The sequence below is a fragment of the Tachypleus tridentatus genome, chromosome 11 (genome assembly GCF_004210375.1).
Source record: "Tachypleus tridentatus isolate NWPU-2018 chromosome 11, ASM421037v1, whole genome shotgun sequence".
In the NCBI taxonomy this organism is placed as follows: Eukaryota; Metazoa; Arthropoda; class Merostomata; order Xiphosura; family Limulidae; genus Tachypleus; species Tachypleus tridentatus.
Window position 1 is genome coordinate 72,235,479 of NC_134835.1, and position 17,925 is coordinate 72,253,403.

A 17,925-nucleotide genomic window follows, 5' to 3' on the forward strand; every position below is an offset into this window, starting at 1 on the left:
GATCCATTTCAGCAGCAAGAACATAGTTTAGGGAATAACACGCGTTAAAAGAGACATAAATGAGAAGTAACATTTCACGGAGTTAGTTAATTCTAGCCTCATAATAATGATTTTTACTTTAGAAAAGTTTTAAAAGTTAAAACAAAGAAAAACAAACAAATATCAAATAACTAGTTAAATTATTTCCGAACCAGTGCAATTGTTAAAGTTGTTTCTAAGCATTCAGCAAACTGATTGAAATACAGCAACACCATATGTATAAGGGGCATATTTTACTTAAGCTTTCAGCATTTTACACTTCTAGGACTTGCAGTTGAATTACTGGTTTATTGATTTATAAGTAAAGATAATTTTTTTTTTTTTTCTGTACAAGGACGACTCTTCAGTGTCTTCTTCAATATAGAAGCAGAAACATCGTCCCACATTACAAAAAAGATACAAGCAGTCCATTGAAGCCAAAACTCTTTTACGTCTACACTGCCTAGAATACCCTTGAAGCAAAACTAAAAGATATCTACCGACTACGTTTCTAGACAGAATGCATGGAGCTTACTAGGATTTGCTGTTTTTATATTGTTACTTTTGCTGCTGCTAGTCGAACTTCTCCCAAATGTTTTCTTGGCAAAATTCTTTACAACAATTTTGGGGCTATTAACCCCCGGAGAGGTGGGGCTTGTGGATGCTTCCGGTCCTTCAGGGGTTGAGCCAGATTTAGGTTCGCTACATATACTGTTGGAAGAATCACTCCGTTCACTTCTCGCTGAGCTGAAGCCACTACTGCTGCTTGTTCTCTTAGAAAATGCGCCACCTGGAGAAAATAATAATAACCATCATGGCTTCATCAGATAATCACAAAGATAAAAAAAAATTAATGAGAAAACTTAATAATTATTTGTCAATAAGCCTGATTTGTCGAAATATGTAACTTGACGTTACACAGTTTACTAAGCGAACTTTTAGAGGATTTTGAATTATCAGCCGATATATCTAAAAACACTTTTTTTTTCCTATTGTACCGATACTTGTGTGAATCATACGGTTTTTTGTCACAAGATAAAAAAGTAATAACAAATTTTGTCACTTAAATAACTTTTAAATTCACGCAGAACATCATAAATAAAAACATTTTTAATGTCTGATCTGATGTTTCTCGTAACGGAAATTAATGGTATATTACTTTTTATTATCATTCTTCACATTTTCTAAAGCTAAATGATGATATGTTAATTTTGAATATCACTATACGCGTTGTATTTATCTAAGTGTCAAAAATTACTCTTAACTTAAACAAAACCATGCATATAACTCCACGTTTTTCACCACTATAATGTTTTTAAAAGTATTTATTTACGTTGAGTTTACTGACGTTCTTTAGGTAGCTATTTATTTTTACGCTATCATATACCAGTCTAAAATACTAATAAAGAAATTTATATTTTAAGGGCGCAATCAAACAGTTACCGAACGTGCTCGCCTTTTCAGTTGTGGGAGCGTTATAACGTGCAGCCATTTCTACTATTCAGTGATAACAGAGTAGCCCAAGAGTTAGCGACAAGTGATGTTGACTAGTTGCCTTCCCCCTCGTCTGGCCCGGTAGGGCCAGGTGGTTAAGGTACTCGACTCGTTATCCGAGGGTCGCCCTTAATATGTTCGCCCTTTCAGCGGTGGGGCGTTATTATGTGACAATCAATCCCACTATTCGTTGGCAAAAGCGTTATGGCTTTAACGCATAGCTATTTAGTGGGTTATACACGATCAGTAAATATACCACAACTGGTCGAACGTAGGATTTTGGTGTTGGCGGTGGGTGGTGATGACTAGCTGCTTTTCCTCTAGTCTTATACTGCTAAATTAGGGACGACTAGCGTAGATAGACATCGAGTAGCTTTGAGCGAAATTCAAACCAATCCTTCTAGTCTATCACTGTTCAGTTAGGGACATTAACGCAGCTAGCCCTCGTGTAGTTTTGCGCGAAATTCACGCTCAAGCCAATATTCAAATGGTATATTTATTTGGGGTGGTTAAATAGTACAGAAAATGCATATAGAATCATAAGTTTCAAACTAAAATTATTTGTAAACATAATTATTTTCAGTGTTAACTGTGGATACATCAGCAAAACGATTACTGTTACAAAAGAGCTAAAATAACGTTAAATGAACCTAAAACAAAAGTTACTTACCTTTAACTTTATCACTCGATTTTTCTTTCGAATTGAAAAGTTTAAATTTATCTAACATAGAGTTATTATTGTAGGGCGAATTTTTGTTCCCTAGAGAAATTGCGGTACCCGGTGAATTACGAAGAGTAACACCTGAACTGGATTTCACTGGAAAATGTGGTATTGATGATGTTGATGAGGTTGATGAAGGCCTGAAAATAGTTTTTTTAATAATATTAGAAGTTTTATTTAATTAATAAAATTCACCTTTCATTATAAAGTATGTAGCTGGCATAAAGTTTGTTTATGTGTGTTTTTCTTATTACAAAGCTACATCGGGTTATCTGCTGAACCCACCGAGGGGAATCGAACCCCCTGATATTAACACTGTAAATCTATAGACTTACCAAAGTCGAAATATTTTATATATAGATAAAAATATGAATACATTAGAACAAAGGAAAAACGTTTAACATTATGACTTTATAATCTGGAAACGATGTTTACGAGTGTACATGTTGTTACTATTGATTTTGTGATTAAGGGAAGTTATTAGTGTGAGATTTAGGAACAACAAAAAGGGAAACATGTAATCCGTGAAGAAAATTATTATAATAATTTAGTTTATTTCTTCTTGTCTACACGTGTGCAGTTTTCAATAAGATATTTTAAATTGAAATGAAATTCCCTGGTGTGATTACGCTTCTAATCAATGCATAAACGTAAAATTAATGTGAAGTGAAAGAAAAGGCAACGCCAGTTTTCGTACTGACGTCAATGAACTCACAAATCAAACACTAAAATAGTTCTTAAATAAATATGCCACATAAAATACGTTGAATGTTTTCGATGTTAATTTTATCATGATCGAACTTGTTAAAATTTGAGAATTATAAGGTAATTTGCTTAAGTATGGCTAATTTAATTAATTTAAAATTTAAATGACCGAGAAGTAGTTTATATTTTAAGTGACTCCGCAGTATATATTTTCAGTGTTGCATTTAAGTGTAACTTTTCTTGGTTGATTATTAACATCATTGAATATTGCAAAAACTACAGTTCAATTTTTGTTTAAAAATAGGTTGTAATGCACATAACAGCAAACACTACATATTTTAAATCAGTTCAAAAATCGTATAATGTGAATTGTACAACTAAAAAGCTTGGAAACCAAAATCTAACCTGGACTGACTTCGGTCAGTACTACTTCTCTCCCGTGTTACTACGCCACCTCGTGGCTGAGGTATAAATGATCCGTGAGGTGAGCCAGATCTTGAACTATCAGCAGATGGTGCTTTAAGGACAAGACTTCCGACTGCTATCAAATACAAGCAAACAATATAATTTATATTAATTAATGTCACACAAATATTTGTGTAATATAACATAACCTTGTCTTTGAGAAGAAGTTTATTTGTCTGCTTTAACACTTAACTATTTAGTAGGTTATAAACGATCTGTATACCACAACTGGTCGAACGTAGGATTTTGGAGTTGTAAGCCTATACATTTATCGTTGACCTTTCAAGAGATTTAATAAGAGGAATATTGTTTAACGTAGTTAATTTAGTGTATTTTGTTTGGATTACAGTGTGTAATTGGGATTGAATACTTTTAAATTTTCGTTATTGCAGGAACAACTAAGCCTAAATTTATGGGCTACTCTTTTACCAACGAATAGTGGGATTGACTGTAACACTATAACGCTACCATGGCCGGCTGAAAGAGATGAGCGTATTTGCTGGGACGGGGATTCGAACCCGCGACCCTAGGATTACGAGTCGAGTGCCTTAACCACCTGGCCATGCCGGGCCAGTACAAGTGTTAAGGGTCACACACTGTGACGTAACGTTAGAAATTTCCAGAGGAAACGAAAACTGAAATTATACTAATTTCGAATCATTCCGCGCTCCTGTTTTCCATCTTGTCACACACAGTTTGCCTGTACAGCGTAAATACCTTAATAAACGAAATGCAGTTGGTTAAAGTGTCTGGTAGGTAAACACATTAGACGGTTCGAATCTAAGCACGCTCTCAGTTTTCACCTTGTAACACAAATTTTAAATAATCATTTACTGAAATACTAAATATAAAACTGAAATGAGATGTTTATTTTGTAAAGAAATTGTAAAGCGAACACAATTAGAAAGCACATTAACCACTCTGCATATACGTTTTTTAAGTGCGGGTGTTTTCGCTTAAATACTATAACCTCCGAAACAACTTCCAGCTCTCGTCTGGACGTGACATTCATAACTTCGCATATAATGAAACTGCAAAGAAGGCATTTTGTTTTTTTACATGTATTTGATAACGATTACCTTCGAATATTAATTACACGTGCAAGAAGTTTCTATCAGAATAAGATTTGTGATTATTTCAAAGTAACACAATAGCAGTAGCGTATTTGGAGTATATATATTAATATACACATGTTGAAAACAAAAATCAGAATGCACATTAACATCACTAGCTCGCATAATTATAATTTTAAAACAGAACTGATTTCACATTTTTTATTCATAAGTGTTTGCGAGTACCTGATAGCTCAACGAGTGGTTTTAATGCAGACCCCTAGTACCTTAGTTTTGAATGCTCAAAATCAGGTTTCGTTACTTGCTGTTGTTACGCAACAGACTATATATTCTGGGCTTAACAACAAATGAATATTATCACGCATATCATTCAGGCAATATAAATTCACTTTTTTTTGTGTGTGCAATACACTTTTTATTGATACTTTTAAAGAAATGGGAATCATTATACTGGAGTGAAAATGATTTCATTACCCTCTATAAAACGATGGTGAACTGGATTAATAAGTTTCAGTATTAATGACATGAACATGTTGCTTTATGTAAGCCGCTTCCTTAACACTGACATTGACAAAAAATAAAGGTGATTAGCCTCTTCGTTAGTGATTTTTTTTAACACAGGAATAATAAAATAAGTACACACATGTATGCGTAATGAATGAAGTTTTCGGTCGATGTCAGTTTAGATTTCCCACAGGCTGAGAGCAAATATTTTACGAGCAATGCCCGTCTGTCAGTTCTATAAGAATAGCGCTATGCAAATGAAACATTATGCTTAGTACTATCTCATGCACTTTTAAGATATTTCATAAACGTTGCCATTCAGTTTAGTGAAATTCTTAAAAAGCATAATAGAAAATCTTTGGCGCCACCAAAAATAAGAATTTAGGCCCGCCATGGCCAGGTGGGATAAGGCGTCCGACTTGTAATCTTTCAGCCGTGGGGCGTTATAACGTTACGGTCAATCCCACTATTGGTTGGTAAAAGAGTAGCCCAAGAGTTGGCGGTGGGTGGTGATGACTAACTACCTTCCCTCTAGTCTTACACTGCTAAATTAAGGACGGCTAGTGCAGATAGCCCTCGAATAGCTTTGCGCGAAATTCAAAAACAAACATCTTTTTAAAAGCCTATTCTATTTGTTGATGCAGGAATTTTTTCGAAAATTTTTGTTCTTCGAGAAAAATGATGTTTTCAAGACTTTCGAAGAGTGAAAAATAATACCTCGAATTTAAGACGCACCCTAATTTTCAGTTCGAAAAAATGTGCATCTTAAATTCGAAGTAATATGGTATATATATATTATATATAAATAAGATATTTGAAGAAGGAAAGACAACAATTCTAAACGAAGAGTGTAATTGCTTGGTTTCTCTGTCATAGACAATGGTATACCTGTCTTTGCGTGGGTTTCAAGATGTTTAAACGAAGCGGCGACATGTAGGGTTGCGAAACTCTCCTTAAAAATCCATCTATTACATTGTGATCTACTGCTTGTTTCTCTAAGCACGTGTTCTTACTTGCACAAGTTAATTCAGCTATTTTCGAAGCCTAAACCTATCTACATGTCTGGTTTTTCTCACTGCAAATTCTGCCTACGCACAGTTTTACAAATATTCGCTGTCTAAACACTGATTTGAAGGGTCTGGCTGTTTCGGAAGATGTCTGTGTTCAGGTAGATCTTCATGATTTATGTTGCTGTTTTAGCGAAAGATTAGACTGAACGCACGGTTACCAACTGTATGTAAATTCAGATGTCTTAATTTCTTGTGCGTAAATCTCTAGGAAAATTTCCATCTGCTCGTCTTCTTACGGTACAGTGTGATTTATCATGACAAAATAAAATGCAATTAGCCCAGTAGCACAAAACGTTTGTATACGCGTATAGAAACCGAAATGTTAGAACACAACATAACACTGAAGGGCATTAGGCGGACTATATTCTGGTTTTTGTTTCTTTTTTTTGTTGATATAAAGCTATTCGAGGATTGTCTACGCTTGTCTTCAGTAATATTGAAGCGATAGACAAGAGTGAAGACATCTAGTCAGTACTACCATTTCCACCTCTTAAATTACTCTAAAAGAACAATGGAATTTCACTGTCACTCTTATAATGCGTCCAGGGCCACAAAGTGCAGAACACGATTTAATTTTTGAATGGTAACAGTGCAAGAATTATGAAATTTCGTATCCACAGTTCGGCACGCTACCACTGGTTCGATCTAAACTGTTATGTGAATTTTTGTTTTTTCCTGTTTTCCCATACAACATTTCGGCCTTCTTAGGTCATCTTCAGGGCAATAAAGATGACCTAAGAAGGTCGAAATGTGGTTCTGTACTTTATTTTAATTAAAGTTTTAATATCCATACCTGCCGTCTTTAGAATACATTACAACTCAGAATTGTCATATTCTGTCTCACGTTAAATCTATTTGATTTGTTCCTCTTTTCATTTCATAGTAAAAAATGACTCCTATATAAAGAGGATATTTTTATTTCTTCTGAAGTATGTTTCTAGTATAGTTAAGCGTCTTATGTTTTTCTGTATACTTGTCCATGACGAAAATTTGCCAGTTTTCTAACGTCTGCTCTCCATGAAACTTACACTTTTAGAGAGTTAGGCAATAAAACAACAAAAAAACAAAGCAAAAAAACGATCCCAACTATCCAGATAATAATACATATATTACTTCAGCTCACGTTTCGCCATTGGGGCTTCATTGGGGGTTCTTGGGTGTGCCCCCAGAGAGTGTGTAAAACTTCTTACTTCATTAATTTTCTCGTTTTTAAGAGTTTGGTAGAAATTTAAATTTTTATCTTGGTGTCAACGAATGACACCCACCCACCATTCCAAAAACGTCTTTGGACTAACAAAATGAACGCCACACCTGGCACCGGTACCCTTCCTAGGAGTTATCTTGATTGAACAAAAGCTAAAATGTGTGCTTTCTAGTATTATAAACTATATACTAGCTTGCACACTCAGTTTCAAACGGTTGCACTTCTTACCTTTGCACTACTATCTAATTAACTGAGCTTTTCAGTTAGTTGCTCTGCACTATTAGATCGTTGATCTCACGTCATATACATATATATATATATACATAAGTAAATAATGCCTACGAGAGCAGTGAATAATGTTTTTGAGTCTTTTAGCCAGAAAACAGTTTATTTAACAACAATATACTAAATTTAACTCGGCAGGTTCTCTGAAAATATTCTGCTTCAACAATAAAAAGAAACAAAATTAAGAGTAACAAATATTTATATTTCTTCCTTTTAAAGTTTATACGCTATACTGTGATGTAGTCAACAGAGTACATAATTCTTCTCGTGATTAATGTCATGCGCATGTTTTACTGATGTCATAACAATACAAATTACGTCATTTTAGTGTCTATTCACGGACTAATAGACGATACACTACTGTACAGTGATGCGTGTAGTTAACACAGGTGACCCCTCCAAGTAGTCTTCTGCTCTATTTTGGGAAGAAAAGCAGAATAAATGTTTGGTACTAAAAATAACATATGTAAGTGTGTAAGTCGTATTACACCATATATGTGATATTAATCGTATTTGTATGAGAGGGTAATGTCAAATTTCACTAATAAAATATTAATATATGCGGACCAGGAGAAAGAAACAATGATTTAGCTAGCTATTAAGAACTTCCTGTTATAGTAACAATGAATTAATAGGTGATTGTACGTTTGCTTAACTCGCGCGTGAAGTTGATATACGTGCGTGCCCGCCAAACGTACAGAATAATTTAAATTAAACAGTTTGTGTAATTTTTATATGGCATAAAATATATCTGAAAATAAAGCAGTTTCAATCTTCAATGAGAAAAAAATATTTTGTTTTACATCTACGCGATAAAATCACCTCCACTTTTGGTGTTAAAATGTGTCAATTTTTTTATATTTTTAGATAATATATTTTAGTAACAAATTGAAACTGTAGAGGGCCGTGACAGTTGATTCGAAAAATAAATCTAGTCAAATTATGAGAGTACAATGCAAAAGATAAAACTAAATCAAATCATGGGGATGTTATACACAAGCCAAAAACATGTCAAGTATCAAATCATGATAATGTCATTTGGAGGTTAAAGTTGTAAAATTATGAGGATATTTTTCAGTTGCTAAAAGTAAACGAAATCATGAAATTAATCATATCATAACTATTGGACAAATACTATAATAATGTTTGAGTAATAATGTACTAATAGGTAGAATAACCGAGAAACACACGCAAAAATGAGAATTTTCGTCTTGCATGACTATAGAATTATTGCAGTTCTATAACTTTAGAAGTTACAGAATCGAAGTGTAATATTTGCAATATTAATTCCTAAATATTTTAAAATCAAATTACCTTTCAAAACGCCACTTTGTCAAAATCCATCTCAGAAACTTAGAAATTTACTCTAACAAAAGATCAAACATGATGACAAAAATAACGCATACAATAGTATTAGCAGCTTCTACTTTAGAATAAACAAAACAGTTAACACACACGTGCTGTGGAAGTTCACGTCAAGAAACTAAATTCACTCGTTTGTTTTCAAACTAAGAAACTTTTCAGCAGCATAGAAACTCTCAAACTTAGAGTAATAAACTTAAATAAACAACCATTAACGGAACCAAAAGGAAGTGTTTTAAGTAAATAATTAAACTTCGGCCTAACACACCATAAAATATCCATGTTAGATATAGCCAGAGCCATAGAAGACACAATTTACGGTCTAATGGTAGCAGAAAAAAGAATTCAGAATGAAAATAAAGTCAGCGATCAATAAGTATATTAAAAATATACCTCACTACAAGACAAGCTTAAGTCCATAAATATATTAAACGTATACCTCACTACAAGACAAGCCTAAGTCCATAAATATATTAAACGTATACCTCACTACAAGACAAGCCTAAGTCCATAAATATATTAAACGTATACCTCACTACAAAACAAGTCTAAGTTCATAAATATATTAAACGTATACCTCACTACAAAACAAGTCTAAGTCCATAAATATATTAAACGTATACCTCACGACAAGACAAGCCTAAGTCAATAAATATCAAACGTAAACTTTACTACAATACACGCCTAAGTCCATAAGTGTATCAAACGTATACCTCACTACAAGACAAGCCTAAGTCCATAAATATATTAAACGTATACCTCACTACAAAACAAGTCTAAGTTCATAAATATATTAAACGTATACCTCACTACAAAACAAGTCTAAGTCCATAAATATATTAAACGTAAACTTTACGACAAGACAAGCTTAAGTCCATAAATATATCAAACGTAAACTTTATTACAAGACAAGCCTAATGTGACGAGGGAAATACACACATACACGCACCAAGAACCCTACGGAAAGATATGACAATTCTACGTATGGACACAAATCATAACAGTCGTATACACAGAAGAATGTGTTTAGAAGCTACAATGAGAAGTATGACCCTGAAATTAGCACGGAACAAAGTGTCACTCACTAAAACATTTTACGAAATATGAGAACAAACTTGTAAAAATGATAATCAAACAGCTACCTACATCACAACACCTGGTCTATAACCTTACTGTTAGTACGTTTCATCTCAGTTAATCAAATCGCTCGGCTACATTTACAGTGACATTTGTGGAAGAGATCTATTGTATCAACATAAAGGGGTTATTACAAATCTTCATCCCGGTTAATTAAATAGATTGCTCGGATACATTTAGAGTAGCTGTTACGAAACGGTTCTATTGTAACGATATAACAGAGTTACAAAGTTTTATCAGAACTAATTCAGAGGTTAATTAATTTTAATCATAGAAAATGTTATGGATAACGATCTTTTCTTGTTGTTGATATATAATAATATTTTAAGTTTTGGTTGGAGTTGGTTGAGAAACAAAGAATTTAAACGTTTGTATTGTCACTAGACATTCAATGTTTGCTTTGGTTTGAATTTCGCGGAAAGCTACACGAAAGCTATCTGCGCTAGCCGTCCCCAATTTTGCAGTATAAGACTTAGAGGGAAGGCAGCTAGTCATCACCACTCACCGCTAACTCGTGGGATACTCTTTTATCAACGAATAGTGTGATTGACCGTCACATTATAACACCCTCACGGCTGAAAGAGCGAGCATTTTTGGTGTGACGCGCAACATTCAATGTAATGTGCAAACAGATCTTTCTTCCACGCACTGCAGCTGCTTGAAGTGAAAAAAATACAGTTGAATTTCAACAGAAATTACGGGTTAAATAGAGTTTCAACGTGAAATTAATGCTGATGGAGCGGAGTCAGACAAAAAAGGTTAAAAAAAAGACAATTTTCACGTTAATTTTAGCAGAATATCACAACGAGTATATAAATACATATTTGATACTTTGAACTCGAATGGCACACTAACTAAATGGCCCGTTAAGTACAGCCGTCCTTAGTTAGAACTGTTGACAACAGGGAGAGAACTAATCAGCAGCACTCCATGCCTACACATCTCTTATTTACTGGATAGCAGAATTGACTGTCATTTTTGTAACGTGCTCACAGCTTATTATGGTGCAGAGCATATTCACGAGTTCTATTAGCGTGTCAATAAAAAGGTGATGACTAAAAATGAAATGGTTAACAATTATTTTCTAGTATTTAAATCAGTAAAAATCAAGGACGATACTACACGCGAATATTAAGAAATAAGCTTTATTGTTGTTAAAACACTGTATCGTTCATAGTAGAATCTACAATGGTGACAATAAAACAACATACGACGCACAAGCTTCTTTAATCAGTTGTAACAAAGCCGCATATGGATACTTCCCGTCTTCTAAAATATAAAAATACACGAGTCTGGTTATTGAGCGAGCTTTCATATTAAAATTTGAACGCTGGCAAGCTTGCTCTTATACGAAGTTTCGAAGTTGTATACTCTTCGATCGACTTCTTAGGATTTCGACCTTAAGGCTAACTGTTACCAAGCGTGTAATAAGTTTATATCGTGCTACACTGAAACAACATTTCATAAATTACTTTGTTCATGCTTCAAATATTAAAGGAAAAAACATAATGCTGGTTCAAAATTGGAAGAGTTGATTTTTTGTTTTGTTTTTTGTTCCCTGACGTACCTTGTTAATCACATCGAACGCACGTTCCGCTGACACAACAACGTAATATTCCACTCTGTTAAGCCTAGCCTAGCTACGTTGTTCCCACGACCTTCAAAATGTGCCCCAGTTGATCACAGGAAAGTCAACCTTCTGATCTCTACGTGCGCACGAGGCTGGAACGCTAATTGTCTCTACTACCGACACTAAGGTTGCATTATTATCACACCGTATAACATGATGAACAGCCCCTGTAATATATTATGCCTAACTTCCTTAATAGATAAATATCCTTAGTGTTGCAACTTGTTAAAAGTCATATATATTCAACTGCTCTAAAAATCAAAGCGATAGTATTCTGAATACTGGCCTGCTGCCACAAGAAATAAAATATGAATTATCAAAGGAGTAAAATTGGAAACTGTATGCGAACGTTTGTTCTGATACTGGCTTTCCCTGTGTTAGAAAGGTGTTATGAAGACCAAACCATGTTTTACGACGATTATATGTAACGAACTTTGAATTTAAGTTTTCGGATCCAAACAAATGGGTTATTGTAGAACGCACTGATTTCACTGTTTTTTTTTAACAGTTTTAAATACACTACCTCACAACTGGAATAGTTCATTTTTCTGCCAAAATCTGTCTTTAATAAGAAGTGAAATGCAAACAGAAGATTGCAACATAAAAATACAACACCGACACTGTAACTTTCCTGGCTAAACATGAGATATTTAACAGAATTACGGTCTCTAACTCTGTTTTTACGTCTCTCCAAATGTTCATCTTAACAAGACGGAGTGTTGCTCTGAAAAGCTTTATTGTTCAAGTTCTTTAAACTGGCGAATCCAATAATAAAAATATATATCATAATAAAATGGCAATAAACCAACTGGGAGTTGAAGAATCCAACTGTTAAATGCCAAAACCGATCACGTGAAATGTAAACTGAAAATTTTAAGACCAGAATCAAATTAGCTAAGTTAACTATAGAATTAACAGATTTAAACGCTGACCAACCTTTCTTCTTTTCTTACATCTTAGGAACATACTAACAAAATATTAAGCGAGTAACTGTGTTACAAGATTTTCCATTTAAACAGTTGAGAATGCCATTCACAAATTCAAGTTCCATTTTAATAAATTTTCTACAGGGCGGAAAGATGAATGCATCTTATTCATCCAATTAGATAGTTTTGTGCTGTGAGAAACTTATGTTTTGTTTGAAATGTTGGTTTATTTAAATAGAAATGATTTACTTAAGGTTTTGAGATAAGACAGTCTAAAGTACAGCAACATTACAATAGCAGTTAGACAGTCGATCCTCTAGGGTTGTTTGTGTATCTGTTGGTTTTTTTGCCTTTGATCTATATAAATATAGTAGCAGTATCTCTTGTCTTGTCTACATAACTACTCCACAGAATGTGGATGGATTTACACGAAATTGGTGTGGAAGTTAACTAGGTCCACGCAGGAGCACGAACAATTCTTCGGTTTTGTGTTTTGCTATTCTTATGGATGTTTTTCGGTTAATTTGTTTTTTTTAACTACGACTTTCCTGATGGATCTTTCCAAAATTTGGTTTGGAGGTTCATTGGGTCCATGGGGATATGCATACAAAGATGTAGTTCATATTTTGTGTTTTTCAGTTGTTATGGGCGTTTTTGCATTTTTTTTTTTTTTTTTTTACAATATACAAGGGAAGCAACTTTTCATGTCTTAATATAGCCTTTCAGTAATCATGAATTTTCGTAACTTCCTTCTCGGGAATGAGTACTCCAGTTAGTAATAAATAATTCTCAAATAATTAAATAAGCGTCTAACATTTGTTACTGTCCTTATAAAGAGTTTATCGCATCAGTTTATGCTGAGATATATATTAGTTTATGTCAGGCTGTGTGCTTGTTTATGATAACTTGAATATTAGTTTATGCACCTGCCATCAGTTTATGTATGGTTACGTGGTTATTTACCATAGTTTGAGAGTTAGTTTACGGCCACGCAACAATAAATATGCCTTTAAGACATTTTTCACGTTGGTATTGTTCGACTAAGTAATAAAACAATGATAATATAATGAAACTAAACTATAAGTGTTGTAGCTATTAGAACATAAGTCAGGAAACAACTTGATCAACATTACAGGAAGATAATTAATTAACATGTGCAGTAAGACAAAATGTTTGTTTGTAAGTAAATACAGTTAATCGGCTTGGCTGCATACATAGTAAGTTCTCAGTTCTTGCCAAAGATATCTTGAAACACTAAATGTTGTGGTAACTGCTCACGAGCCTTGGTTGCATTTCGAAATACAGTACGATACACATTTTTATAAATTATCGTTTACACATCAGTGCTAGTTTCCAAGAAAATTAAAACTGTTATATTCCGTCCTGGTCATGAAGTACAAAAGTACCATCAGCAAGACTCAGATCTCTTTACCAGTTACGACCACTACAAAACTGATTTAGTTCTAACTACATGGTGTTCGGAAAGCCACTTTGCACTTATATATTTATTAATAGACGTGTTTCAATATAGATACAGGCTTGGATCCTTCTTATTTTGTTTCTAAACACTGCTATCAGTTGCTGGCTTGAAATAGACTGAATAAAATATGATTACAAAACTGCACAGTGACTTTCCGAACACCCTGTATAACTTCGAGGTTTTATTATAATGAAATTTCGTTTATCACAAACGATTTCTCAAATGAATACTTTCACATATAGTTTGAGGATAGATAAGTCATCTGTATTACTCAGCAATCAAAAACAAAGAATTAATTCTGAGAAAAGACCCAGCATGGCCAGGTGTCTTAAGGCGTTCGACTCGCAATCCTAGGGGCGCGGGTTCGAATCCCGGTCGCACCAAACCTGCTCGCCCTTTCAGCCGTGTGGGCGTTATAATGTCACGGTCAATCCCACTATTCTTTGGTAAAAGAGTAGCCCAAAAGTTGGCGGTGGGTGGTGATGACTAGCTGCCTTCTCTGTAGTCTTACATTGCGAAATTAGGGATGGCTAGCGCAGATAGCCCTTGAGTAACATTTTCCGCGAAATTCAAAAACAACAACAAAATATGAGAAATGACTAGAATTTCAAGGAAATAAACATATAAACAATGCTGAATATCCTTCTCATTTCAACTACCTGGTAAAAGTTATTAATATAACTGCTGGAAGATGTAATTTAGACAAAGATAGGTAACAACAACAAAAACTGTGTTACAATGTTAAACCTTGAAACAGGAATATGAAACTAAATAATTGTGACTAAGAAATATGTGTTAACGGTTCGTTTGGCTTAAAAAATGTGACGTATTCTGCATTCATAATTAACTTATATATAACAATTTTGCAATTTATATTCTAGGTTCAGAGATTATAAAGAGCTACTTTCTTAAGGTAAATACAGAAAGAATAGAAAAGTGGAAAACAGATTATCGATTGTCTTACCTTGTACTCTGCACGCAGTTGCTAGTACCATTATCAAATAGCTGCAGATAAATATAGTTAACGCATAGATTCAAAACTGTTTGTACTGCATACGATCCTTGACCAACAATAATAGTAATTTTACAAGGAATGCTGTATCCAATACATAACCAATAAGATTTCGTATAAGTTCATAAGCTTCAAAAGATGAGAAGAAATAAATCCATGATTAACACAACAGATTAGTATGATGAACGGTATTAGCTCCACGATCGACAACAATACTGTGTACTTGTTCACGGAATATACACGATTAGCTTTATCATCAACAATATCGTGTTCAAACAAGAATTAGGGTACGAACTGTCTGATTGACAATTATACAATTGTCATTGTTAAGTTCATCATACAAAAACGTGGAATTTAAAGTTTGCGCGACCAGAGGAACACCATACCTGCCATACTAACGTATAACATCCAATTATAATTGATATGTATAGATGCAAACATATGATATTTCCAATTTAATTTACTGTTTTTCAGATATTATATTTGGTTAATAAAACAAGCTAAAAGATATTTATGCAATTCAACTGTTTTCACGAACCTAAAAATAATTACTGCATGAAACGTACAGCATATGTTTTATGTAAAAATAGACAAGAAAAAAAACAAAACACGAAGTACTTCTCAAGCACAAGCATTCAAATAAACCTGATTAATTACAGTGAGATATCATAGGTAAAACACGACAGTTGTTATGGGGCATTCCAGTTCCAAATGTTCAATGATAGAGACGGTTGGTCTGTCGGCCACTCTTTATCACTTGTTAAATACAATCACAGTTCAACTGGTATTGAACTACAAATGTTGCATTCGTTACTTGATAGCTTGAATATTCGGTGGTCGGAGATGTACGAAAATTCACTTTCATACTTTGTCAACCGTTCTATCTTCAGGGCTTGTAGCCCAACAGGTATTTCACACCCCTGATTATTGTTACGTTGAAAGAATAGAAACCACCAGTAAACACAACCTTGAGGAGGTAGAATGCCAGAATTCGTCCCTTTAGTTTTACTCTCTCGCTAAAGACTGGTATACATGCACACATGTATACACATATATATATTCAGGGTTATTATATCTGAATGAAGAAGAACGGTTATTGGCCCATTGTTGTTGATGGCCTTACCTGCCAAGGATCTACAGCTTGTTTCACGTGGTATAGTCTCTTATCATTGTAACTACATGAACTGCCGACAGGGTGCAGCTACAAGAAACGCAAAAGGGGTAATTATCAAAAAGAACACACACTCAAGCGGAACAGCTACGTTAACTCAAAGGCTTAGCCCTTGAGCATTGACAAACGAAGGAATGGTGGCTTACCGAGTTAAGCGTAAGAATAATAATCATACTTACTGTGTTTGTAGAAACTGCTAATATTTTTCAACGTAATTTCGTAATAAGACATTGAACAGTCTTACGATCTAAAAGACATGAAGTTTACATACTTCTATTTGTTCTAATAACTGTAGATACAACCGTTGGCTTTTGGTTCTGCACAAAGTATACACAGTTTATTCTGATCGGAAGTTAATATTGCTGAAAGGACTGTAAACTTTTTTCGGATACCGATTTAAAAAAAGGTACAAATAGAACGATAACATATTCTTAATTCGCTAGAGACAGTAGCTTCTATGGTAATTAGTAGGTGAAAACGTACAGTAAACTTCTAAATAACTTGGGATGCCCATACTTGTATTGTAAAAGCTGTATCAGAATAAAACAAAATTTGTTCATGAATAACATGATACATAAGAACATTGTTGATATTGTGAAGTACTGGTTCTAGACTTAACAAACAATCGTTATTCATGAATAACATGATAGGTAAGAACATTGTTGATATTGTGAAGTACTGGTTCTAGACTTAACAAACAATTGTTATTCATGAATAACTTGATACATAAGAACATTGTTGATATTGTGAAGTACTGGTTCTAGACTTAAACAATTGTTATTCATGAACAAACATGATAGGTAAGAACATTGTTGATATTGTGAAGTACTGGTTCTAGACTTAACAAACAATTGTTATTCATGAATAACATGATAGGTAAGAACATTGTTGATATTATGAAGTACTGGTTCTAGACTTAACAAACAATTGTTATTCATGAATAACATGATAGGTAAGAACATTGTTGATATTATGAAGTACTGGTTCTAGACTTAACAAACAATTGTTATTCATGAATAACATGATAGGTAAGAACATTGTTGATATTGTGAAGTACTGGCTCTAGACTTAACAAACAATTGTTATTCATGAATAACATGATACAAAAGAACATTGTTGATATTGTGAAGTACTGGTTCTAGACTTAACAAACAATTGTTATTCATGAATAACATGATAGGTAAGAACATTGTTGATATTGTGAAGTACTGGTTCTAGACTTAACAAACAATTGTTATTCATGAACAAACATGATAGGTAAGAACATTGTTGATATTGTGAATTACTGGCTCTAGACATAAACAATACTGTTTTACAGTTTCAACTTACATGTTTCTATGATAGCTATTGGGTTTATTCAGATACGAGTTAAATACGACATTCAACGTAGACTTTATATTTGTATATAACACACATGTAGGTCGAAATACGGCCTTGATATTCGAGTGTTGACAGAAATTACTGAACAAAAACATCGAGATATTTTTAAAACTGAGGGAAAAAAGAACAAAGAAATATTTCTTGGCGTGTTATCAGTTCAAGTAGGAGAAAAGTGGTCAATTACTTACGTTCTGAACACACGTACCGTGATACATTAACAAACAATGAAACATATCAGTGAGTTAACTATCCGTTTCAAACTATGTTTGAATTATACGGCTAAAGAGA

At 33.8% G+C, this 17,925-nt stretch overlaps 1 protein-coding gene and 1 long non-coding RNA gene across 10 annotated transcripts in view; one reads left to right on the forward strand and one right to left on the reverse strand.

Moving 5' to 3' along the window:
• LOC143232448 (uncharacterized) overlaps positions 1-2,453 on the forward strand; it is a 68,989-nt gene extending 66,536 nt beyond the window's left edge. The window contains exon 2 of the long non-coding RNA XR_013017533.1: positions 374-2,453. This is a non-coding gene — a long non-coding RNA (uncharacterized LOC143232448). The remainder of the gene's footprint in view (positions 1-373) is intronic.
• Positions 1-17,925, reverse strand: part of LOC143232446 (neuron navigator 3-like) — a 260,645-nt gene that overhangs the window by 119,265 nt on the left and 123,455 nt on the right. For 8 of the 9 annotated variants that reach the window (XR_013017532.1, XM_076467907.1, XM_076467906.1 and 5 more), the window contains 3 exons: positions 3,344-3,479; positions 2,183-2,373; positions 554-808 (listed from right to left, as the gene is read on the reverse strand). Coding sequence is in view for 8 of the 9 variants with exons in the window: in XM_076467907.1 (XP_076324022.1) it covers positions 554-808; positions 2,183-2,373; positions 3,344-3,479 (582 nt within the window). In the remaining variant the exon portion in view is untranslated. Of the gene's footprint in view, positions 1-553; positions 809-2,182; positions 2,374-3,343; positions 3,480-15,038; positions 15,175-17,925 lie in introns of those variants that run through there. The other variant, XM_076467911.1, reaches the window with a different exon arrangement.